Source organism: Hyperolius riggenbachi, chromosome 6, assembly GCF_040937935.1.
Source record: "Hyperolius riggenbachi isolate aHypRig1 chromosome 6, aHypRig1.pri, whole genome shotgun sequence".
In the NCBI taxonomy this organism is placed as follows: Eukaryota; Metazoa; Chordata; class Amphibia; order Anura; family Hyperoliidae; genus Hyperolius; species Hyperolius riggenbachi.
In genome coordinates this window covers 212,720,073-212,744,984 of record NC_090651.1, presented here as the reverse complement: position 1 = coordinate 212,744,984, position 24,912 = coordinate 212,720,073, and the positions used below count along the sequence as shown (strand labels likewise).

Here is a 24,912-nt window from a genome sequence, read left to right as displayed (position 1 = left end):
GCAGTAGTGGCTGAATCACACACCCGCAACAAGCATGCAGCTAATCCAGTCTGACTTCAGTCAGAGCACTGGTCTGCATGCTTGTTGAGGGGCTGTGGCTGAAAGTATTAGAGACACAGGATCAGTAGTAGAGTCAGGCAACTGGTATTATTTTAAAAGGAAAAATCCATATCCTCCTCAGTTTAGGTTCCCTTTAAGAACCAGTAAAGAATGTACTATATTTTGCAGGGCTATGGAGTCGGGGTCAAAGCAATTTTAGGTACCTGGAGTCGGTGGTTTCATAAACTGAGGAGTCGGATTTGTACCAAAACCACAGCCCTAGTAAGTATTAGTCAAAGGAGTCGAAGAGTCAAAGGTTTCATAAACTGAGGGAGTCAGATGATTTTTGTACCGACTCCACAGCCCTGATATTTTGCATGAAAATAATCATGATTATGTCATAATATAGAGATATGCAAACAATGCAAACTGAATTCATTTTAGAATTGGGCCAATCCAAATCTGTAGCAACTGCATTGGATTGGCTCAAATCCAAACTGCATGAAATCTGCATCCAAGTCAGAAATATTTGCAATTTAATAATCTCTATTGGGCAGTACAGTTAGAACAGGATGATGTGCGAGGAATATTGTTACGGATTTAAAAAACGGAATAAGCCTCTTGTGCAACAAGTGACTGTAGAACAATTCCTATTCCTAAAGCTACGTACACACATGCGACAACGATCGTTCGTTGTGAACGACGAACAAACTTTTAATTGATGAAATAACGACCTAAGTAAAGTTAGTTTTTAAAGATGTGTAACGATCTGATCGTTACATCATGTAAAGCAACTATTGCGCTTGCGCATACAAATGAAAAGTTCCATGGAGAAATAGTGAAATGCGCATGTCAAGCCTAGTACGAACGACCGTTTCCAACGATGTACTACTTTTGCAAACGATCGCCGTTGGAAAAAATCCGCGAAGATAGATCGTTCGTTTTTAACGATCTAGCTCATCCGTCGTTAGACTTAATGGTCGTTGGCTGCTTTTTTTTAAACGATCGTCGTTTGATATGATCGGGGAACGATCGTTTCAAACGACTATAGTCGCATGTGTGTACGCACCTTTAGTAATCTACCAATCAATTTTTCCTTTGCTAATGGAAGATTAAAATGTATAATGAGGACACTGATCGGCTTTGAGAAATACTAAATATTTTAGTTAGATATTTAACTCAAAACCAATTCTGTGGAGTCGGTACAAAAATCATCTGACTCGAACTCCGACTCCTCAGTTTATGAAACCACCAACTCTGACTACAGGTAGCAAAAATGGCTTCGACTCCGACTCCTTATGCTGGGAATACACGATTCGTCTCTGCCGTGCGTTTCTGCACTCAATCGTTTTTGCCGCTCAATTCTGCAGTCAATTCTCTCATCTTCAGCTCGTTTTTCTTATCTTTTTCAATTCACTTCTATCAGAAATTGAGCGGCAAAATAATCGAAAGAGAGATCGGACATTATCTATCAAACCATCTAATCAGCTAAAAAACGAACCCTTAGGCTTCTTGCACACCAAGACGTTGCATTAGGTGGCACGTTAAGGTCGCATAACGTGCACCTAACACAACGTATGGTGCTGCAAGAGCCGACGGTAGAGTGAGCCGTGTTAGGCAGCTCGAGTCCTATAATGTCTCCCAGAGTGGCGCTGATTGGCCAGCGGGACCACGTGATGCGGAGCGAGACACTCCGCATCACGTGGTCCCGCCGGCCAATCAGCGCCCGCCAGTGCAGTGAATATTAAGTAGCCATGTGCGCGGCTACTGTAGCTGGCTCTCCCCGCCTCCTCTCCGCCCCCCACTGCGCATGTGCAAACAGTCTAACGCGGCTATAGCCGCTCCAATGCCGTAGCATGCTGCACTTTGCACAGAACGTGCAGCGTTACATGTAACGCAACGTGGGCTGTGTGAACAGCCCACTTGTGTTACATTGCTGTGTGTTGGGGGAGCGTTACAGGCGCACTAACGTGCGCCTGTAACGTCTTGGTGTGTAAGCAGCCTAAATCTAAAACTTACCAGGGCTGTGGATTTGATACAAAAATCTTCCGACTGAGTTTATGAAATCACGAAAATTGCTGGCTCCTCTACTCAAACTCCAACTCCGACTTCCACAGCCATGCACAAAACCCCCCGACTATGCATAAATAACACATTAAAATGCTTGGTTTATAAAAAAAAAAATCTGATCAGTTAGCGCTTTACTTACAAGACAGTTTAAACAAAGTTGCTGCTTTGGCTATGATGGCTATATCTAGGAGAACTCCTGGAGTAGCATGTAATCACTTTAGTCAGGTGATAGATATGTAAGGCTCTAATTTGCTAGACATGATCACAGGATGTGATCACGGCAAATCAGAGCTTTGCAAATCTATCAGATGATCAAACAAATGTTTGATTCACCCTCCCCTTCTAGCACTCCCCATGGGTTTGGGAGGAGGAGGAGCAGATGTCGAGTTGCAGTGTCGAGAGCAGACACACAGCCAAACCTGCAGGACTAGAGAGGATGAACCTGAGGGAGGAGGTGAAGAGGAGAGGACAAGAGAGGAGGCACTCACCTGTCTGAAAAAAAAAAAATCTGGCGTGACCAGGGCCAAGTGACCATAAATTACCTTCTCAACATTGATAAAAGGTAAGTGAAAAATAAATCAATTGTACACAATAAGAGTCACTCATCAATCCATACTTTGTCATATACTATACCATTTTACATTTATTAGAACACATCTTTAATGCATATTTGAAACAAGTGGAAGGGTCAACATTTGTCTCTGTGAACACCAAAACTGAAGCACTCAAATTATTTGATAAAATCTAAAAACATCAAATCTCACATATCTGAATTCTAACACAGGGAGACCCTGCAATAGCAACAGTTCCAGACATGAGCAAATACAGACGCATCACTTGGCTACAGCTGTAGATGTTAGCATGGCGCACAATGGAGAAGGGGAACAATGCACTAGCAAAAGATCATTCGGCACGCCAGATCTTCAATTACGTATCTGGGGCAGCTGTACATACACTAGATCCTTGGCCGATGACAGTCCTGAACACCCACCTTGGCACAGTTCCATCGAGCATGTGCAGTGTTCTCCCCAGGCACTTTTAGCAGGGTGGTCCACCCGGCTAGTTTTTATGAGCACCCGGCTGTCATCGGCTCAGCTCCTCCTCTGCTGTAAACTAAGTTATGCAGAAAAGCGCCGGAGCTGCATTCTCTCATCTCTCCCCACCTGGCTACTGTTTCATGCCACCCGGCTTCTTTTTCAAGCCACCCGGCTGGAAAAAAATTCTGGGGAGAACACTGATGTGTATGAGGGTTTACCCACATCTTGTGCAAAATTTATCTGGAGCAGCCCTATTATCCTAAACACTGTTAAGATTTCCCAACCTTTAAAGAGACTCTGTAACGACAAAAAGATCCCCTGGGGGGTACTCACCTCGGGTGGGGGAAGCCTCAGGATCCTAATGAGGCTTCCCACGCCGTCCTCTGTCCCACGGAGGTCTCACTGCAGCCCTCCGAACAGCCGGCGACTGTGCCGACTGTTCAATTCAATATTTACCTTTGCAGGCTCCAGCGGGGGCGCTGTGGCTGCTTTCGCTCCGAAGGAGGCGGAAATACCCGATCTCAGTCGGGTCCGCTCTACTGCGCAGGCGCCGGAGACTTGCGCCTGCGCAGTAGAGCGGACCCGACTGAGATCGGGTATTTCCGCCTCCTTCGGAGCGAAAGCAGCCAGAGTGCCTGCGCAGGAGCCTGCAAAGGTAAATATTACGTCACCGCTGTACGGAGGGCTACAGCGAGACCCCCGAGGGACGGCAGACGGCGTGGGAAGCCTCATTAGGATCCTGAGGCTTCCCCCATCCGAGGTGAGTACCCCCCAGGGGACGTTTTAACGTTACAGATTCTCTTTAACGAGTCCCTCTAAACCAGCCTTTCTCAACCTTTCTACCATGGAGGAACCCTGCAAATAACTTTTGGATCTCAAGGAACCCCTGCAAACTATTTTTTGGTCTCGAGGAACCCCTGCATTTATTTTGCAGGAGGCATGGTCTTTAAAAGTATGTGTGGCTGTTTATTTCACTACCCCCATTACACTGCCACTCATTATACCGTCTCTTGGTGCCCCAATTTAGTGCTTCTTGTTACAGTACTACCTATTATAATATGCTCTATTATACTTCCCCCACGATGGGGGAAAATGCCAAGGAACCCCTGCAGAGTCCTCAAGGAACCCTGGGGTTCCAGGAAACCCTGGTTGAGAAAGCCTGCTCTAAACCAACCCCTTCAAAACCAGGGCTGTGGAGTCGGAGTCGTGGAGTCGGGCAATTTTGGGTGCCTGGAGTCGGAGTCGGGAAAAAATGCACCGACTCCGACTCCTAATGAATTTGTAACTGTAATTAAAATAGAAAATATGATAAAATGTTCTATTTCTCGGATAATAGTCATTAAAAATAATGTATATATACAGTATATATACAGTAATAGCTGTGTTTAGTCCACAAAAATGAAATAAACCAATCAAAATTAGTTACTTGTGCTGCTTCAATAAAGCAGTCCCCGTATTTTTAAGGTCAGATATACATATCTGATTGTGACTGTATATATGATGTGTACACAGGAATCTCTTATATATACTAAATAACATCTATGCTGTAAGAATAAAGCCTGATGTGTAGCTGTGTCACTAATAGAGATGGTCAACGAGATGGAAATAATTCTGCATTGATGCTGATTTATGCAAATGTATGCACTCCCTTTGCTGATGAAATCAAATAATGTGATATGTTATTAAAATTTGGTTTGGTGACTACAAATTAAAGGGTAACTGAGACGGATGAAAAGTTTTATACATACCTGGGGCTTCCTCCAGCCCCCTTCAGGCTAATCAGTCCCTCGTTGTCCTCCACCACCCGGATCTTCTGCTATGAGTCCTGGTAATTCAGCCAGTCAGCGCTGTCCGGCCGCATGCCGCTCCCACAGCCAGGAACATTCTGCACCTGCGCAATAGTGCTGCACAGGTGTAGTATGCTCCTGGCGGCGGAGTGTGTGCATGCGCACTACGCCTGACTGGCTCAAGTACCTGGACTCAAGCAGAAGATCCAGGTGGTGGAGGACAATGAGAGACTGATTATCCTGAAGGCGGCTGGAGGAAGCCCCAGGTATGTATAAAACTATGCAGTGGCTGAATGGAGTAATGGTTAAGGGCTCTGCCTCTGACAGAGGAGACCAGGGTTCGAATCTCGGCTCTGCCTGTTCAGTAAGCCAGCACCTATTCAGTAGGAGACCTTTGGCAAGTCTCCCTAACACTGCTACTGCCCATAGAGCGCGTCCTAGTGGCTGCAGCTCTGGCGCTTTGAGTCCGCCAGGAGAAAAGCGCGATATAAGTGTTCTGTGTTTGTTGTGTTTGTTTTGAATTTCATCTGTCTCAGGTTTACTTTGTTACACAGTAATACTATACTCTACATATGCACTCCCAACAGAGCTGCAGGGAATCCACTGAGAATGCTGTGCACATTGAACACAGAGGTGTTGTCTGTTTACAATCTCCTCATTCCCCTGCAGAGTACCTGCACATCATTCTTACATGTACCCACACTTACATTGCCTAGGGCCTGATAGATGTTCTTTGTTCCGGTTTGTACCTTTTACAAGTACTCTTACCAAGGACTAGTTTTAGTCTAAAGAGAATAAATATAGTAGTCTACATATCCTTCTCACTTCAGTTGTCTTGTAAAATTCCTAAGCGTTGGCAGTTAAGAGACGAATTTCATGTTACATACTTTTAATCAACAAAATTGTAATATGCAAATTAGAGGAGTCGTGGAGTCGGTGGAATCCTAAACTGAGGAGTCGGAGTCGGTGGATTTTTGGACCGACTCCACAGCCCTGTTCAAAACTACATTATCATCTTCCCCTTTACTATACCCCATTGCATTGCAACTAACTCCCAGCACTCCATTTGTTGCTGGCTTTTCATCTCACTACTAAAAGCTACATGCAAACATCGTATTAAACTTGGCTGGGGCGGTCGGTCAAGGTCCCCTCGGACAAGAATCAAGCATGTCTACGGAAGCTCCCTCAACATCGCCTGAAGAAGCATGCCAAATCTCTAGCATCGTCTGACATCCCAAACGCAATTTTTTTTAACACCTATTTGCAAAATGTATAATGGCCCATACTCACGAGGGACTTTTGTCGCCTCAACACGCGGCGCGCGCGTGTTGCGGCGACAGGTCGCCCGTGAGTATGGGCCGTTGCCCGCGCGCGCACCCCGAACTGTCGCCCGTCGCTCACGTCGCCATGCGATTGAAAGTTTCAATCGCATGGCAACAGTCGCCGCCGCACCTCCGCCGCAACTGTCGCTAGTCCGCGTGAGTACGCGGACTAGCGACAGCAACATGATAGTAAATAAACGGCGCTTCCGGCGGGGGGAGGGACAACGGCGACAGCTTCCGTCGCATCAGTTGCCAGGTCCCTCCGCCGTGTGTATGCGGAGGGACCTGGCGACTAGCTGTAGCCAGCATGTCGTAAGCACGCTCCCGTGTGCTTGCGACATGCAAAAAAGTTGCCCGTGAGTATGGGCCATTAATTACATACAACAGTGCATTCAGATGATGCGGAAGATGACGACGCTTTATAAATACCAAATCATAATAATTCAGATAGTTTACGACTTACGGGAGTATGTTACATCTTAGCAGTATAATCATAAGTTCCACAGAGATAGATTAATACAGTTATACCAATCACTAATAACAGTTTGCTGTACAATTCACTATGAACTCTTGACCGTGATATGTATTGGGGAAACAATAGCATCATAGTAACATCTTCAACTATATACCGTATTTTTCGCCGTATAAGACGCTCCGGAATATAAGACGCACCTAGGTTTAGAGGGCAAAATCCAGAGAAAAAAAAAAAATACTTAACCTGGTACGTCCATATTCCAGGAGTGTCTTGTACATGTTATCCCTTAAATGGTAGCCTCCTGTTTACCTCAGGTGTCCTCCAGTCTGCCCCATGCCTCCTCCAGTCTGCCCCATGCCTCCTCCAGTCTGCCCCATGCCGCATCCAGTCTGCCCCATGCCTCATCCAGTCTGCCCCATGCCTCATCCAGTCTGCCCCATGCCTCATCCAGTCTGCCCCATGCCTCATCCAGTCTGCCCCATCCAGTGTGCCACATGCCAGCCTCATCCAGTCTGCCCCATGCCTCCTCCAGTCTGCCCCATGCCTCCTCCAGTCTGCCCCATGCCTCCTCCAGTCTGCCCCATGCCTCCTCCAGTCTGCCCCATGCCTCCTCCAGTCTGCCCCATGCCTCCTCCAGTCTGCCCCATGCCTCCTCCCAGTCTACCCCATGCCTCCTCCCAGTCTACCCCATGCCTCCTCCAGATTGCCCCATGCCTCCTCCAGTCTGCCCCATGCCTCCTCCCAGTCTGCCCCATGCCACCTATTGTCTGCCCCACCACCCCCTTCATCTACCAGTCCCCACTCAGGTCCTCCTTTCTCCCCATGTCTCCTCCACCATGTCCCCCGCATGTCTGCGCTTCTGTGCCCGGCTGCCCCCGCATGCTGTCTAGCCCCCGCTGTGTGTTGCCTTCCACCCCCGTGATGTCTGGCCCCAGCTGTGTGCTGCCTCCCCCTGCGCGATGTCGGCGCTTCTGTGCCCGGCTGCCCCCGCATGCTCTCTGGCCCCCGCTGTGTGCCCGGCTCGTGCTGCCTCCCCCCGCGTGATGTCTGCCCCCCCCCCGGGTGTTTAGCGTCATCGTGACGCGTCATTAGAAGCCCGGCACTAGAGGAAGCCGCACACAGAAGACGGAGGTCTGCAGTCCCCGCGGGCATGATGGAGGAGGTAAGCAGCTGCCGCTAAACACCCGGGGGGGGCAGACATCACGCGGGGGGAGGCAGCACTAGCCGGGCACACAGCGGGGGCCAGAGAGCATGCGGGGGCAGCCGGGCACAGAAGCGCCGACATCACGCAGGGGGAGGCAGCACACAGCTGGGGCCAGACATCACGGGGGTGGAAGGCAGCACACAGCGGGGGCTAGACAGCACGCGGGGGCAGCCAAGTACAGACATGCGGGGGACAACGTGGAGGTGACAGGAGGACGCACACAGGCAGGGAATCCCCGACGTGGCGACGGTTTATATCGGCGGGCGTTCGGAAGTCGGGGATTCCCTGCCTTTGCCATATAAGACGCAGGGACTTTTTCTCCCCATTTTAAGGGGAGAAAAAGTGTGTCTTATATGGCGAAAAATACGGTACATTAAATGAACAACGCGACTAATATTAGCACAACACATACAGAATCCAGTAACCAAGACTCATACACCACCTGTGACTCAGTTTTTATCACAAATCAAACCCAGTCTGACATAGAGGAAGCATCTAGCGCAGACCAGACTTTAATGTGTCTCTGTAGGCAACCTCTGTGCATATAGACCAGCCTAATTAGTTACAGACCAGCATTGACACTTTTTACCCAATCAGTAAGAAGGGGGAGAGAGGACGATGGTGCCAATCATTTCAATGTAATAGGCCTACATGCCAAAAAAAAGGTCTTTCTAAGCATAGTACTGTACATTCAAATTTTGTGAACCTGTTCTCTTCAAAAATACCCAAAATACAAGGTTTGGGGTGACAGTCCAAGGGCTGCACTGTAGATGAAAGCTGAACAACCTGCCCCCCAAAAACCTGCAATCAAGGGACAGGCCCATAAGAGATACCAGAAAGCAGATTCTGGTGCTGAGTATTTGGGACATGCTGTATCCGGAATGCTTACTCCTAGCCAAGCGCTTAGGTGTCAAATAAGCTTGCCTTAAGATGTAAAACTGGATACGTTTCCCATTGGCAGAAATAGAAGCTGAATGATGAGAGTCTAAAACATCCTCCCACTCTTCATAATCTATATCCATGTGTTCATAAGGCCATTTAGCAATTAATTGGTATACATCAGATGAGATTTTGGCTGTAATAAATTAGGAATACAATAAATAAATAAATGAGGCTTCCCATACATTGCTTTCACAGAATACCTATAATTGGATATTGTGACAGTAAAAATGGCGCAGTTCCCAATTGTGCTCTTAGGCAGTCCCTCACTTGAAAATATTTAAAGAAAAATTGTGGGGGCAAATCAAAAGCAGCCCGAATTGTCTCAAAGGATCGAACATTACCACTATCAAGTAAATGTGAAAGTTAAACTGCCGCATGAAATGTCGCCAACTTTGGATATTTAGAATTGAACCACCGAGGGGTACAGTCAAGCACACATGTATTCGCTTACTCTCAACGCACACTCTTACAGCAAGTTTATGAAGTGTTGTACCTTCACTCACAAGTTGAGATATAACGTTTTCCAAATACGCCAGAAGGTTATGAGCTTTCACATACAGTGGTCTGCAAAAGTATTCGGGCCCCCTTGAAGTTTTCCACATTTTGTCATATTACTGCCACAAACATGAATCAATTTTATTGGAATTCCACGTGAAAGACCAATACAAAGTGGTGTACACGTGAGAAGTGGAGCGAAAATCATACGATTCCAATTTTTACAAATAAATAACCGCAAAGTGGGGTGTGCGTAATTGTTCAGCCCCCTTGAGTGTGTCAGTGGCCCATAGACATTGCCTGATGAGTGCTAATTACTAAATAGAGTGCACCTGTGTGTAATCTAATGTCAGTACAAATACAGCTGCTCTGTGACGGCCTCAGAGGTTGTCTAATGCTAGGTATACACCATACAATTTTCTGTGTACCTAGCATAAGAGAATATTGGGAGCAACAACACCATGAAGTCCAAAGAACACACCAGACAGGTCAGGGATAAAAATGTAGAGCAGGCTTAGGCTACAAAAAGATTTCCAAAGCCTTGAACATCCCACGGAGCACTGTTCAAGCGATCATTCAGAAATGGAAGGAGTATGGCACAACTGTAAACCTACCAAGACAACGCCGTCCACCTAAACTCACAGGCTGAACAAGGAGAGCACTGATCAGAAATGCAGTCAAGAGGCCCATGGTAACTCTGGACGAGCTGCAGAGATCTACAGCTCAGGTGGGGGAATCTGTCCATAGGACAACTATGAGTCGTGCACTGCACAAAGTTGGCCTTTATGGAAGAGTGGTAAGAAGAAAACTATTAACAGAAAAGCATGTTGTGGGCACAGCAAACATGTGGAAGAAGGTGCTCTGGTCAGATGAGACCAAAATGGAACTTTTTGACCAAAATGCAAAACGCTATGTGTGGCGGAGAACTAACACTGCACATCACTCTGAACACACCATCCCCACTGTCAAATGTGGTGGCAGCATCATGCTCTGGGGGTGGTTCTCTTCAGCAGGGACAGGGAAGCTGGTCAGAGTTGATGGGAAGATGGATGGAGCCAAATACAGGGCAATCTTGGAAAACAACCCCTTGGAGTCTGCAAAAGACTTGAGACCAGGGCTGAGGAGTCGGTACATAAATCCACTGACTCCGACTCCTCAGTTTAGGATTCCACCGACTCAGACTCCTCTGAATTGCATATTACAATCTTGTTGATTGAAAGTAAGTATGTAACATGAAATTCGTCTCTTAACTGCCAACGCTTAGGAATTTTAAAAGACAACTGAAGTGAGAAGGATATGGAGACTGCCATATTTATTGCCTTTAGTCATAGACTAAAACTAGTCTTTGGTAAGAGTACTTGTAAAAGGTACAGGCCGGAACAAAGAACATCTATCAGGCCCTAGGCAATGTAACTGTGGGTACATGCAAGAGTACTCTGCAGGGGAATAAGGAGATTCTTCCTTTATTACACATTCTTCATGCACAATCTGAACCAGGTTTATGGGTGATAGACAACACCTCTGTGTTCAATGTGCACAACATTCTCAGTGGATTCCCTGCAGCTCTGTGGACAGTGCATATGTAGAGTATAGTACTACTGTGTAACAAAGTAAACCTGAGACAGATGAAATTAAAGTTTTATACATACCTGGGGCTTCCTCCAGCCCCCTTCAGGCTAATCAGTCCCTCGCTGTCCTCCTCCGCCACCTGGATCTTCTGCTAGGAGTCCAGGCACTTGAGCAAGTCTGGCGTAGTGCGCATGCACACACTCCGCCGCGAGCGTACTACACCTGCGCAGCACTGTTGTGCAGGTGCAGAACGCTCCTGGCTGTGGAAATGGCATGCGGACTGCGCTGACTGGCTGAATTACCAGGACTCATAGCAGAAGATACAGGTGGTGGAGGTGGACAGCGAGGAACTGATTAGCCTGAAGCGGGCTGGAAGAAGCCCCAGGTATGTATAAAAAAAAAAAAAAAAAAACACACCTTTACTTTTCATCCTTCTCAGGTACCATTTAATACCTAGTCACCAAACCAAATTTTAACAACATATCAAATTCATTAGCGCAACACCAGACCGCCTCCGAATGGCCTCCAATCAGAGGTGCGCTGAGCCCCCCCAGAAACTACAAACGCACCTTGAACCCAAACAGAAGCTCTGCATATACACTAAAAGCATGGGTGTTAGGTTCTGGGGGGGCTCAGCGTACCTCTGATTGGAGACCATTCGGAGGCGGTCTGGTGTTGCGCTGATCCACCTTTTGCGCAATTTTCAATTTTTTTTTAAGTAGCGCTGTTCATTTCCTTGCTATGTACTAATTTATTTTGTTTTTGGTCAGCTGCTCCCACTTAACAGCCATGCTTTTGGTGTATATGCAGAGCTTCTGTTTGGGTTCAAGGTGCGTTTGTAGTTTCTGGGGGGGCTCAGCGCACCTCTGATTGGAGGCCATTCGGAGGCGGTCTGGTGTTGCGCTGATCCACCTTTTGCGTAATTTTCAATTTTATTTGATTAGCCGCACCCAGGCTATGCATACAATCCGCAAATCTGTATATGGAATGCACCAATGGGGGAAAAAAAAAAATCAGAAAAAGATGACGTGCCAAGACTCAAATCACCTGTGCACTCTCAGGTGTCTAGTAAAGTCCAGTTCCAAAAGAGTCGGCACCGTCTTGGTAAAAATAGCTCTTTATTCCATATCAAAAATTAAAATAGAACAGCATGGTGTATGGCAGGACAGCGACAGCTCCGCTGTTTCGGGTCATCTACCCTTTATGGATGTTGTGCTTTTACAGCTTGAAAAAGGGTAGATGACCCGAAACAGCGGAGCTGTCGCTGTCCTGCCATACACCATGCTGTTCTATTTTAATTTTTGATATGGAATAAAGAGCTATTTTTACCAAGACGGTGCCGACTCTTTTGGAACTGGACTTTACTAGACACCTGAGAGTGCACAGGTGATTTGAGTCTGTAAAAGCACAACATCCATCCATGGATGTTGTGCTTTTACAGCTTGAAAAATGGTAGATGACCCGAAACAGCGGAGCTGTCGCTGTCCTGCCATACACCATGCTGTTCTATTTTAATTTTTGATATGGAATAAAGAGCTATTTTTACCAAGACGGTGCCGAATCTTTTGGAACTGGCCCAGGCTATGCATATACATAGGTTAGGATTTAGTTAGTGTTAGGCCCCTCCTATGGAGGATCGACTTCTTCGCAGTGGGAGGGACGAGTACTTAATAGGTTGCATGCAAGCTGTTACAGGAAACTAACATCCTCCTCCAGTGGTAGACAGGTCATGTGTATGCTCGGTGTGTACTATATCCCACAAGTGGGGCTTGCACTCTTTTGCAGGTAGGCACTTGCCTGTTTTTAAGTAGCGCTGTTCATTTCCTTGCTATATCAAATTATTTGATTTCATGAGCAAAGAGAGTGCGTACATTTGCATAAATCCGAATCAACGCAGAATTACTGTATTTCCATCTCATTGACCATCTCTATTAGTGACACGGCTACACATCAGGCTTTATACTTACAGCATAGATGTTATTTCGTACATATAAGAGATTCCTGTGTACACATCATATATACAGTCACAATCAGATGTGTATATCGGACTTTAAAAATACGGGGACTGCTTTATTGAAGCAGCACAAGTAACTAATTTTGATTGGTTTATTTCATTTTTGTGGATTAAGCACAGCTATTACTGTATGTATAAATTATTTATGATGACTATTATCTGAGAAATAGTATATTTTATAATATTTTCTATTTTAATTACAGTTTAAATTCATTAGGCGTCAGAGTCGGTACATTTTTCTCCGACTCCAGGCACCCAAAATTGCCCTGACTCCGACTCCACAGCCCTGCTTGAGACTGGGGCAGAGGGTCACCTTCCAGCAGGACAACGACCCTAAACATGAAAGCCAGGTAAACAATGGAATGGTTTAAAACAAAACATATCCATGTGTTAGAATGGCCCAGTCAAAGTCCACATCTAAATCCAATCGAGAATCTGTGGCAAGATCTGAAAACTGCTGTTCACAAACGCTGTCCATCTTATCGGACTGAGCTGGAGCTGTTTTGCAAAGAAGAATGGCCAAGGATTTCAGTCTCTAGATCTGCAAAGCTGGTAGAGACATACCCTAAAAGACTGGCAGCTGTAATTGCAGCAAAAGGTGGTTCTACAAAGTATTGACTCAGGGGGCTGAATATTACGCACACCCCACTTTGCAGTTATTTAAAAAAAATGTTTGTAACCATGTATGATTTTCATTCCACTTCTCACATGTACACCACTTTGTATTCGTCTTTCACGTGGAATTCGAATAAAATTGATTCAGGTTTGTGGCAGTAATATGACAAAATGTGGAAAACATCAAGGGGGCCAAATACTTTTGCAAGTCACTGTACTGTGCAAGAAATTCTTCTGAGATAGGTCGGTCTGAGTTGGTATCGATCCACAAAGTCAAATAACGCAGCTGGCCAGCAAGCCCATAGAAATCTGGTAAAGCCAGGCCACCTGACATTCTTGGCGCCGGGAGAGAAGTCTATCGAACATATATGCCCTTTCTCAAACCCAAATGAATGTAGTCATCATTGAGTTTATTTTAGCAAAAAAGGATTTAGGAATAACCACCATGGAGAGCTCAATGGTCAATAGGATTTTTGGGCAAGATATTTACCTGGACCAGATTTTATCCTGCCCGCCACATTAATAGGGTGTTGAGACCAATTCTGGAACTTCCTTCCAGCAAATCAGAGTGGACGCTAGTCATAATAATTCCTAAATATCTAAAGAGGTCCACTATTTGTAGTTTATTACACAGTGAACTCTCCTGAATACTGATAAATACTAAAATGGAAGACTTTTGCCAATTTATACATAGGCCAGAAAACTGTGAAAAGTTTGAATGTCAGCTCAAAGGAAAGACCAGTCTTGCAAGTATAATATAATACCATCTGCATAAAGCTCTATTCTATTGCATCACCCAGCCGCAATCCTTTGATAAAAGGGTTTGATCTGATACATATAGGTAAAGCCTAGATAACTATAGCAAACAGATGCAGGGAAAGTTGACATCCTTGCCATGTTCCTCAAGAACACAGGAAGGAAAAAGTAATCATTCCAATGCCTCAGGAGCAAGATATAATAATTTAATCCATAATATTATATTTGGGCTGAAAGCATATCTAGGTAAGACCAGCCAAAGCAAAGACCACTCTACAGTGTCAAATGTCTTGGCGGTATCCACCCGAACACAATTTTTATCCAGGAGGCAAGCAAGGTGTCTCTACAGACTTGAGCCGAACTGAGAGATCGATTCACAATCCCTGCCAGGTGACAGTCATCGTATGTGTGTGAGGCTTTAAGCTGCAGTACATTAGATTTGCATCTGCCAAATAATAACATTTGTTGAAAAAAACTGTCAACCGCAAAGGTAGCCATACACTGGTCGATTTGCCATCAGATTCGACCAACAGACAGATCCCTATCTGATCGAATCTGAACAGAGAGGGATCGTATGGCTACCTTTACGGCAAACAGATTGTGAACCGATTTCAGCCTGAAACCGATCACAATCTGTTGTGGTGGTGCTGCCGCCGCTCCCCCCGCATACATTACCTGCTCCGCTGGTGCGACTGCCCCCGGTCACCGCTCTTCTCCGTCTCCGCTTTGGTCTGCTCTGGTCTCCGGCATGCTTCCCTTCTTCCTGTCTGGGGGAAGTTTAAACAGTAGAGCGCCCTCTACTGTTTAAACTTCCTGCCGGGACAGGAAGAAGGGAAGCATGCCGGAGACCAGACCAGAGCGGAGAAGAAGAGCGGAGACCCGGGAGTCGCGCCGGCGGAGCAGGTAATGTATGCGGCTCTATTACGTCGGTCGCCGGGCACTCGAACGCCGCTAGCGATGCGCTCTTTACCCGCGGGCGATCGACGGTTATTTTCCACACGGCGCGATCGACGGGATCGGACGGAATGGATCGAAATTCGGCGTGTAGCGTGAACGATTGGCAGCAGATTCGATCCCAGTGATCGAATCTGCTGTCGAAACGGGTGCAAATCGGGCCAGTGTATGGCCACCTTAACAATTGTTCCCAGAAGAATTTTTCCTGGTAACCATTTTTTTTTCTTTTGTCCAAGGTCTTTCCTTTCTGCCTGTGCTACTTTCTATTAATTGTCTACTGCAGGTTTGTTATCCACTTCTGTTACTTCCGAGGCAAACTTAAAAAAATCTATTTTGTACTCACCTGGGACTTCTTCCAGCCCCGAGCAGCAGTTTCAGTCCCTCGCCGCAGCTCCAGCAGTCCTCAGTGTCCACCCTGGCCACCCGCAACGATGGCAACCCGCCGACGGGACCGGCTCTCCTGCGCGGGCAATCTTGCTCATGCGCCCACATCATTTGGCGCATACTGCGTACAACTACAGTGCAGACACAGTATGCATCAGATGACGTAGACGCGTAGGTGCAGAAAAGCTGACTCCACCGGCGGCTTGCGATCCATACGGCCGGCCAGCAGGGACACAGAGGAGGACCGGGGCTGCAGCGAGGGACTGAGACAGCTGAAGGGGCTGGAAGAAGCCTGAGGTTATTATGCATGCGGCCCCTGCCGGCTAAGCATATGCTTAATCAGCTTCTTACCTTAAGGAATCAGCTATATGCTGATTCCTAATCACCGCCGCGGCCCCTGCCGCCCGGCTCAGACTTCAGATCACGCGGGACGCCAGCGCGTGACTACCTCCGGTTTAACCGGAAGTGAAATTTCTCCAATGCACGCACCTGCACGCATAAAGTTGCTGCCTTCAATGGAGAAGCCTCCTCCACGCTGCAGGGCTCCGACTGTACACTGAACAGCGCTGCTTGGAGCCCTGGAAAACGCTGCCCCTGCCGCCTGACATGGATGGCACTCCTGGAGACCTCTCCCATGCATCCCGTCTGGGACAGGAAACTAAACTGAGGTACTGTGGCAGGTGTAGTATCTTATATGTGGCTGCCTATTGCTTATGCAAATTCTTCTTTTAACAGTTTCCTGTCCACAGTGGGGAGGGAGACAAGTCTCATCCAGGGGTGCTGTCCGAAATGACGTTCTGGGAAAAATAAGATTTTTAAGTTCGCCTCGGAAGTCCTTTCAAACGCAAGGAAAAAGAAAGAAAGAAAAAAAAAAAAAAACAGAGAAAGTGGGACTCGTAGGTTGCAGCACCAGGATTGCTTAACCATCTCTTTAAAGAGGGATTATGAGCCACAAAATCAAAAATTCCTTTTACCCAATGCACTGTTCATTATGCAGCCTGGAGCATCACCCTGCATTGCAAGCACTCTAATCTAATCAGAAATGTTTTTGCTGTAATAAATCTTATCTCAGTCAGACTGGCTCTATTTGGTACATTACCGATGAAAAGCAACCTTGTCATCACCCCTCCCACTCCTCACTGATTGGTTGAGGGCAGTTCCTTGTGACACAAGGCTGAAATCTTGCTGTGCTCATATGTTTACAAAGCAAGCCAGCTATGATAGTTCAGATTCTAGTGGGGAAAAAGGGAGGAAATGACATCAGTGTTGGCTTCAGTTAGAGGGAATCAAGATGGCAAATGGTGGAAAATAATTCTCTTTATTTACTATATGAAAATTCACTGAAATCAAAACATGGACAGTACAATACATTGTTATGTAAGTAGAGCAAGTAGTTATCTACTTATATATGTGGTTTTTACCCTGATATAGTATGGCTGACTCTGCTGCTTTGAAGGTTTGTTCACACTGCAGGTGTTTGGTTTTTTTTTTTTGGTTTTTTTTACACCCGGGCGATTTTTAAAATCGCCCAAACGCTTGTGCAATGAATGTCTATGAGAATGTTCAAATCAGCGCGGGTTGTGCGCTGTCCGTTTAGTAAAGCGGCGCGTGGACCATTTTTGAGGCTATTCCGCCTCAATGTAAAGTATAGAAGAAACGCAAAACGCTCACAAAATCGCTTTGTGTAGCGACTGTTTTTAAAAAATAAATACATTGTATTTATTATTTTCTGGGTCAAAGAGTTCACTTCCTAACTTGCGTCAAGGAGTGAATTACAAAACCGCTTGGAAAAAACTCTTAGAAAACCGCTGAGCACGAAAACGAATTGCCCACCCAAGTGCCGGAAGTCGGGAAAAAAAAAAAAGAACTGCCCAATGCGGACGGACATGCGAATGGAACGCAATGTGAACAAGGCCTAAAAGGGAACCTGAAAATAGTGGTATATGAAGGCTGCCATAATTATTTCCTTTTAAACAGTCCTGCTGATCATTCCGGCATAAGTAGAGTCTAAATCACACCTGAAACAAGCACACAGCTAATCTTGTCAGATACATCGGATCTGGCAGCACGGTGGCGTAGTGGTTAGCGCTCTCGCCTGGCAGCGCTGGGTCCCCGGTTCGTATCCCAGCCAGGGCACTATCTGCAATGAGTTTGTATGTTCTCCCCGTGTCTGTGTGGGTTTCCTCCGGGCACTCCGGTTGCCTCCCACATCCCAAAAACATACAGATAAGTTAATTGGATCCCCCCTAAAAAATTGGTCCTAGACTACAGTACTTACACTACATAATAGACATATGACAATGGTAGGGATTAGATTGTGAGCTCCTTTGAGGGACAGTTAGTGACAAGACAATATATATATATGCTGTACAGCGCTGCGTAAGATGTCGGCGCTATACAAATACTAAATAATAATAATAATAATCTGCAGGCTTGTTCAGAGTCCAAGGCTTAAGGTGGGCCATTAGGGATGATCAGAGATATGCAGAGTTGATGTACATTTATGCAAATTTTTATGCAACTATATGCAGCTTGAAAATGGACCAATCGATTTAAACCTGGTTTGAATTGATTGGTCAATTTTAAAACTGTGTACATTTACAAAAAAAATGCATAATTTCAGAAGAATTTGCATCTCATTGATCATCCCTAGTGGCTATACACAATTCAACCTTTTAATTATATTTTTATAAGTTTTTGATCTATTAGATTATTTTATCAAACCTACCATACACCATTCAATTTTCAAAGCAATCAACCTGATTTTTCCAACACACCCGATCAGATTTTTATTGGAAAAAATAAAAAACTGAAATCAATGCAGTTCAATGGAGTAGTTTCCATTAAGGCTGCTTTCACAGTGAGACATTACAGGCGTACGTTAGTGCAGCCTGTAACGCAGCCCATCACACAGTAATGAAAAATCAATGGGCTGTTCACTGTGCCCACGTTGTGTTACATTGTAACGCAGGACGTCAGTTGAATGTGCTGCATGCTGTGCGTTATGCGCTGCTAAGCCGCGTTAGACTGTGCGCACATGCTCAGCAGTGTTGGAGGAGGAGGTCTTCCCTCCTCCTCCTCGGCCAGCCACATGGCTAATTAATATTCACTGCACGGTGTGACGTGCAGTGTTTACTTCCTGGAGCGCCGCTCTGTGCGGCGATTGGCTGGCGGGACCATGTGATGCCGCATGCGTCCAAGAGTACGCATCACAGGACGTGTGAAGAGCCGCTTAACGCGGCTCAATGTAACGTCCAGCTACAACCCCACTATGCGTTGCGTTAGGTGCACGTTATGCGACCTTAACGTAGCACCTAACGAAGCTTCTTAGTGGGAAAGTAGCCTAAATGTGTTTTTCCAAATGCATTGTAGAAAATATATGGACTGCAAGCTGCAGATTTCCGCATTGTTTCACTTGCAAATCGTGATTAGGTCAATGGTCCTGCATGCAAATTAAAGTTTTCAGATTTTGTATGCCAATTTTCACATCTGCAAATATAACATGCTTCATCCCGTTTCCTGTTTGGTCACAGTGATGTCATGTAGCTATGGAGATTCAAAATCAGATATGAAGATTTTCATTAAAAATGCACATCAAAAAAAATAAAATGCATGCGTTTTCCAATTCACTGTCAATTCATATGCAAAATTGGATGCCAAAAGCACAGTATATTAGTGGAAATAGACCCTCAAAGGATGCCTTAGCCCATAAAGGTTAGGAGGAGCTTGCAGGCATGCCCACCGAAGCTCACCGGTTTCATGCAATGCTCCCCCGAACCTATTTCCGGGTTGGGGGAACACTGCGCAGGCACTGCGCGTCCTTGATTGTGAGCCCACGGCCAGGAGCAATCTGTGCATGCGCACTACATAGCTGCATAGTACGTATTATAGTACGTGTTATCTGTTGTATAGTATTTTTATAAATGCTATCTGCCTGTGTGTAACTGCTGCATGTGTACAGCTCTAAACTGCCTGCATGTAACTGCTGCAAGTGTATACCTCTAATGGTGCCCATACATGGTACTTTTTTTCATCCAATCTCACCATGTCTATGTATTATAAGCGTGCTGCCTAAATTATCATTTCAGTATATGCACTTAATTTATCCTTATACTACATAGAAATGGTAAGATTGGATGAAAAAAAATGTACCATGTATTGGCACCATAATCTGCCTATGTGTAACTGCTGCAAGTGATTAGTTCTATACCGTCAGTGTGTAACTGCTGCAAACGTATAGCTCTAAACTGCTTGTGTGTAACTCTATACTGCCTGTGTGTAACTGTTGCAAGTGTACAGTTCTATACTGCCAGTGTGTCACTGCTGCAAGTGTATAGCTCTAAACTGCCTGTGCGCAACCGCGGCAACTGTATAGCTCTAAACTGCCTGTGTATAATTGTTGTAATTGTATAGCTCTAAACTGCGTTAGTGTAACTGCTGGCTGCAAGTGTATAATTCTAAACTTCCTGTGTGTAACTGCTGCAAGTGTATAGCTCTATACTGCCTGTGTGTAACTGCTTCAAGTAAAGATCAGTTGTACATTATTTGTTGTATAGTATTTTTTATAAAAGCAATATTATATATTTAATTTGGGACTGTTCACACGGACATTTACACGGTGGTAAATAACAGCCCTGGCGCTCGTCATTTAATCGATGTCCATTCAAATAGACAGCCGCCGGCACAATTGTTTACCTTCCTTTGCGTTGTTTCCTGTCATCTCGTTTTTTTTCCTGGATGTTGGCTAACCACGGCGCTTCTGTCTCCCGCCCCTGGGGGTTAACCTCCCTGGCGTTCAATTTCCCCAGGATTTCTGTGCAAAGAGTGATCCAATTAATTTTCATAACCTTTTTTTCCCTGTAACTTGCCAAAAATGTGTCAAGCAAAGTTTTAGTATACAGTGCAGGAGAGTATTGACGTGTATGCACGTCAATACCGTTCCCAGCATGTTTTGTATTGACGTGCATAACCGTCAATACAGCCAGGGAGGTTAAAGCGGAACTGAAGAGTGGCTTAAAAAAAAAGTTTAACTTACCTGGGGCTTCTGCCAGCCCCCTGCAGCCGACCTGTGCCCTCGCCGTCTCAAACCGATCCTCCATTCCCCAGCCGTGGATCACTTTTCTTCACGCCGTGGAAGCTGACTTCTAAGTAGACATCCACTGTGCCCTTGCCACGCATGTCCTAATACGCGTTCCCGTAGGCAGGAGCGTCCTGTGCAGGCGCAGTATGAGAAAATCTCTTACTGCAACGGGAGCGTGAATGAGGATGCGCGCGGCCAGGGCCGACACCCACTGTGTGAAATGAAAGTGAGCCACGGCGGGGTAACACAGGATAATTTTGAAATGGCGTGGGCACAGATCGGTTGGAGAACGCTGGCAGAAACCCCAGGTAAGTGACACTTATTTTAGCCACTCTTCAGTTCCGCTTTAAATTGCAAAGCAAAAATCAAACAATGTGAATTGCCACCTGAAGTTGCCAAATGCTTTTTTGCTTTTGCAGAAAAGCATTTGAGCGAGACGCCGGGCGGTTGGTTAATATGTCCTTCTGAACCAGCCTAAACTATTGTATTCACAAAGGGGTGCTAATAAATATTGTACTGTTAATCTGCAATTCAAGAACATGAAGCTAAACGGATTTGTGTGGTCACTTAATAAGCAAAAGTGGGTGCTAAACCGGTTCAGGTGACCCAGTGGGAAACCTTACAGGAAATAGTTCTCCAATCACAGCACCCTCTACAACCTGAAGCGTTCCGACTGGCCGAATAGTTTTAGGCATAGTTAATATTATAGCCTATACCAAACCTAGAAGTTGCAGAGGATGCTGTCATTGAAGAACTGTTGAAACAGCAACCAATCACATGAATGGAATTTCCCTATGAAGTATTCAATTGCAAATAACTTTTTAAGGTGTACCTGAGACAACGGGAAATAAAAGTTTTATACGTACCTGTGGCTTCCTCCAGCCCCCTCCGCAAAGATCGCTACCTCATTGCTGTCCAAAACCTCCTGGATCCTCCAGTAGCAGCCCCATTCTTCAGGGCCAGTCGGCACAGATGCAGATCCAGCGACAGGAGCGCAGTGGGCAGTGTGCCCGACTGGCTGTGCAGAATGGGGCTGCTACCAGAGTATCCAGGAGGATTTGTATGGCTGCGAGAGAGCAATCTGCGCAGAGGGGGCTAGAGGAAGCCCAGGTAAGTATAAAACTTTTATTTCTCGTTGTTTCAGATTGACTTTAAGGAGGCAAATTCATTTTTTTTGCATAAATGGACACCAGAATTATTCATTTCAGATGCCTATTGTCTTAAATATTTATTAGACTATAAGATCATACTTAGTAAAAAGCTCTAAAAAATAAATCAACTATTAAAAAAAAAACTTTATATAAAGCACACACTTTGTATATACATGAGACATGAGTAATAAAGGTGTATTTACGATATACACAAGGTTTGTAGGAACCTTGTAGGAAGTGAGGGAATTGTAAACACATACAGGGTTTGTGTGAGCCCTATGTGAACGTAGGCCCTTATGAACAAGGCACAAAACACATCACACACCCGAGACTGGCGGCGCGCAGAGCACCCACTACGAAGTGGGGGATGGGAGGCCGCAGAGCCTCCTGGGGCTATTTGTCGGGTTATAAGAAAAAGGGAGGAGCGCTCACCTGCCTCAGCGTGACGTGTCTCCTCCCCGGATTCCAGTCTCCGGCGCTCCGGGGCGGCCTCCACACACACGGCTCTGGCGGGAGGAGGAGGAGCGCGGCCGCCGATTGTTTGTGTCCCACAATGCACCGCGCCCCGGACACAAGAGGCGGGGCAGCCCACGTGTGACGTACTGCCGGAGGAGGAGACTGGCTGCGGCCGCTGGTTACCTGGAGACACGCGACATGGCGGAGTAGAGGGACACCCCGCCCAGTTCTGTAACTGTACATAGCTAGATTGCCCAGCTCAAACTGCGCCCACCCAGAAACACTCCTCCCCACACAGTTTCTGTGAGTAGCTCACAGGACTGTCAGGCTCCGCCCATTCTAATGGAAGGCGCCTCCTGAAAAATGTTACACGTATAGAGCCCCGCCCACCCTGGTTAGACTCGCACCCGCCAATGCTATACATCAGGAAACTCCGCCCTCATCATCGCTAGTAGTACTATAGGCAGCTTGCGAAGCTGGAATTGGTCATCCGCTACCCCGCCAGTTACTCACGTTCATAGACGCCGCCCCACTAGGGAAACGTAGCTGCTGTGTTTTTCGTTAGACGCACTCCTTAATAGTACTGGTAGAGTTGTGATTACAGCTGAGCTGTTTCAGTAACTCCTATGCATGTGTTATGGAGACCCTGCCGTCTTTTCCTAACTAATAGGTGTCTAGGCAAGTGCGCTTACCATGACATAAAACTGAAGGACGCCATTACTGACTGCCCGTGTGCAATCATAGCCAACGTGTCCACGAGAAACGAGGCTGCCATTACTGAAGAAGTCTGCCATAAACTAACAGACAGCTACCATATAGGATTACTATGGATGATCTAATTTTGAAGCAGCTTGGAAATAAATGATCTATTCCCAAGCTACATACAATTTTCATCAAGTTGGAATTTTATTGACAAACCTTATTTTGTGGGAAATTGTGCCACAGGAAGTGCTGTGATTCCCAAGCAGATTGCGATTTGGCAGCCACAGATGTGATCGCTCTAGGATCATACCCAAAATGCAGCGATTGCTCAGTGATCACAACATTGTGGGCCAGATTTATCAAGAGTGTCTGAAACAAAAAATTAGTAGGTTTCTAGAAACCCGTGCTGAATTGTCTCAGACATCCTAAGAAATCACTAGATAGTGCAGATTCCTTCTTAAACTGTAAGGAATAGAATGAGTTAGGAAGGTCTCTCAGACAGTGCAGTGTGTGAGGGGAATTGCTGTTGCTGAGGTAACCAACACACCTGCTGTCAGCAAGCTCTGAGTGAGAGGGGAGGAGCCCTCCACAAATCACATTTAGCCTGCACTATCTTTAGAACTGCTAATGAGCACTTCTTAGGCCCCTTTTACACTTAATCAGTTGGTGTGCGTTAGTATGCGTTTTTTTCCATAGCAGTGCATTGGGAAGAAGATTTCAGTTAAAACGCGTTAAGTGTGAAAAGTGCCATAGGAAATCATGGGACTTACTTTGAAAATCAGTTTTCTTTCCGTTTTAACTGAGAGCAACTGATTAAGTGTTAAAGGGCCCTTAATCTGCAGCAGTTAAGGAATGGATTGCACTTTTCTTAACTGTAGTGTAGCTCTAGAAATCCACGCTAAACTGCCGCTATTACATAGGCTTTGGGAAGTTTCTTACTATCATGCAGAACTGTTCTTCTGCTGGTAAGAACAGTTTTAGAAGAAAAAACTCGGTAATGCTTTGATAAATTTCCCCCTGTGAGTGGAACCATCCCCGTAGGGTTCCACTGCTGCTGTGCTTTGTCGAGCTCTGGCAATTTGCAAGCATTGATGAGGCCAATGCCAGACAAAGTTCGAGAAGATTGGAAAAGGTGTTAATAACACTTAGGGCCTATTCACACTAGAGCGGTTAGTGGGTAATTCCCGCTAATTACTGAAGCGCTAGAGCTTTTTAAAGCAATACATTGCTTGAAGGAATACTGTAGGGGGGTCAGGGGAAAATGAGTTGAACTTACCAAAACGGTGATAACTTGGTGGAAGAGTTAGGTAGGTTATTAAATGCAAAATCAGCAAATGGCAAATACTCTAACCATGATTCTTGACAGTCTGACACGAAACAGCGGAGATACTCTTCTAATGACTGGTTAGTTCTCTCTGTCTGACCATTAGTCTCAGGGTGAAAGCCAGAAGAGAAAGACAGCTTGATACCCAAAAGATCACTAAAAGCATGCCAGAACCAGGAAATAAACTAGACCCCTCTGTCCGACACAATATTCTCAGGAATGCCATGTAAGCGAAACACGTGTATAATGAAGAGTCTAGCCAATTCCTGAGCTGAGGGCAGTCCAGAGAGAGGCACAAAATGTGCCATCTTACTGAAACGGTCAACAACGACCCAAATTACTTTTTTACCTTCAGAGGAAGGTACGTCTACCACGAAAGCCATCAAGAGGTGGGATCAAGATCTCGATGGAATGGGTAGTGGCATAGGATGACCCCAGGGGGTAGCCGGGGACACATTACTGTCACAGGAGCCCTAGTGGTCAGACCGCGAAATGCCTTCCAAACGGTGCCAGCGCACGGATCGTGCGAACTCTGG

General features: G+C 45.9%; 1 protein-coding gene across 5 annotated transcripts in view; it reads right to left on the bottom strand.

Moving 5' to 3' along the window:
- Positions 1-22,542, bottom strand: part of ZBTB44 (zinc finger and BTB domain containing 44) — a 123,269-nt gene extending 100,727 nt beyond the window's left edge. For 3 of the 5 annotated variants that reach the window (XM_068240388.1, XM_068240386.1, XM_068240390.1), the window contains exons 1-2: positions 22,327-22,542; positions 20,359-20,476 (exon numbers count right to left, since the gene is read on the bottom strand). Coding sequence is in view for 2 of the 5 variants with exons in the window: in XM_068240386.1 (XP_068096487.1) it covers positions 20,359-20,383 (25 nt within the window). In the remaining 3 variants the exon portion in view is untranslated. The remainder of the gene's footprint in view (positions 1-20,358; positions 20,477-22,326) is intronic. The other 2 variants (XM_068240389.1, XM_068240387.1) reach the window with 1 other exon arrangement.
- Between the last annotated feature and the right edge of the window lie 2,370 nt (positions 22,543-24,912).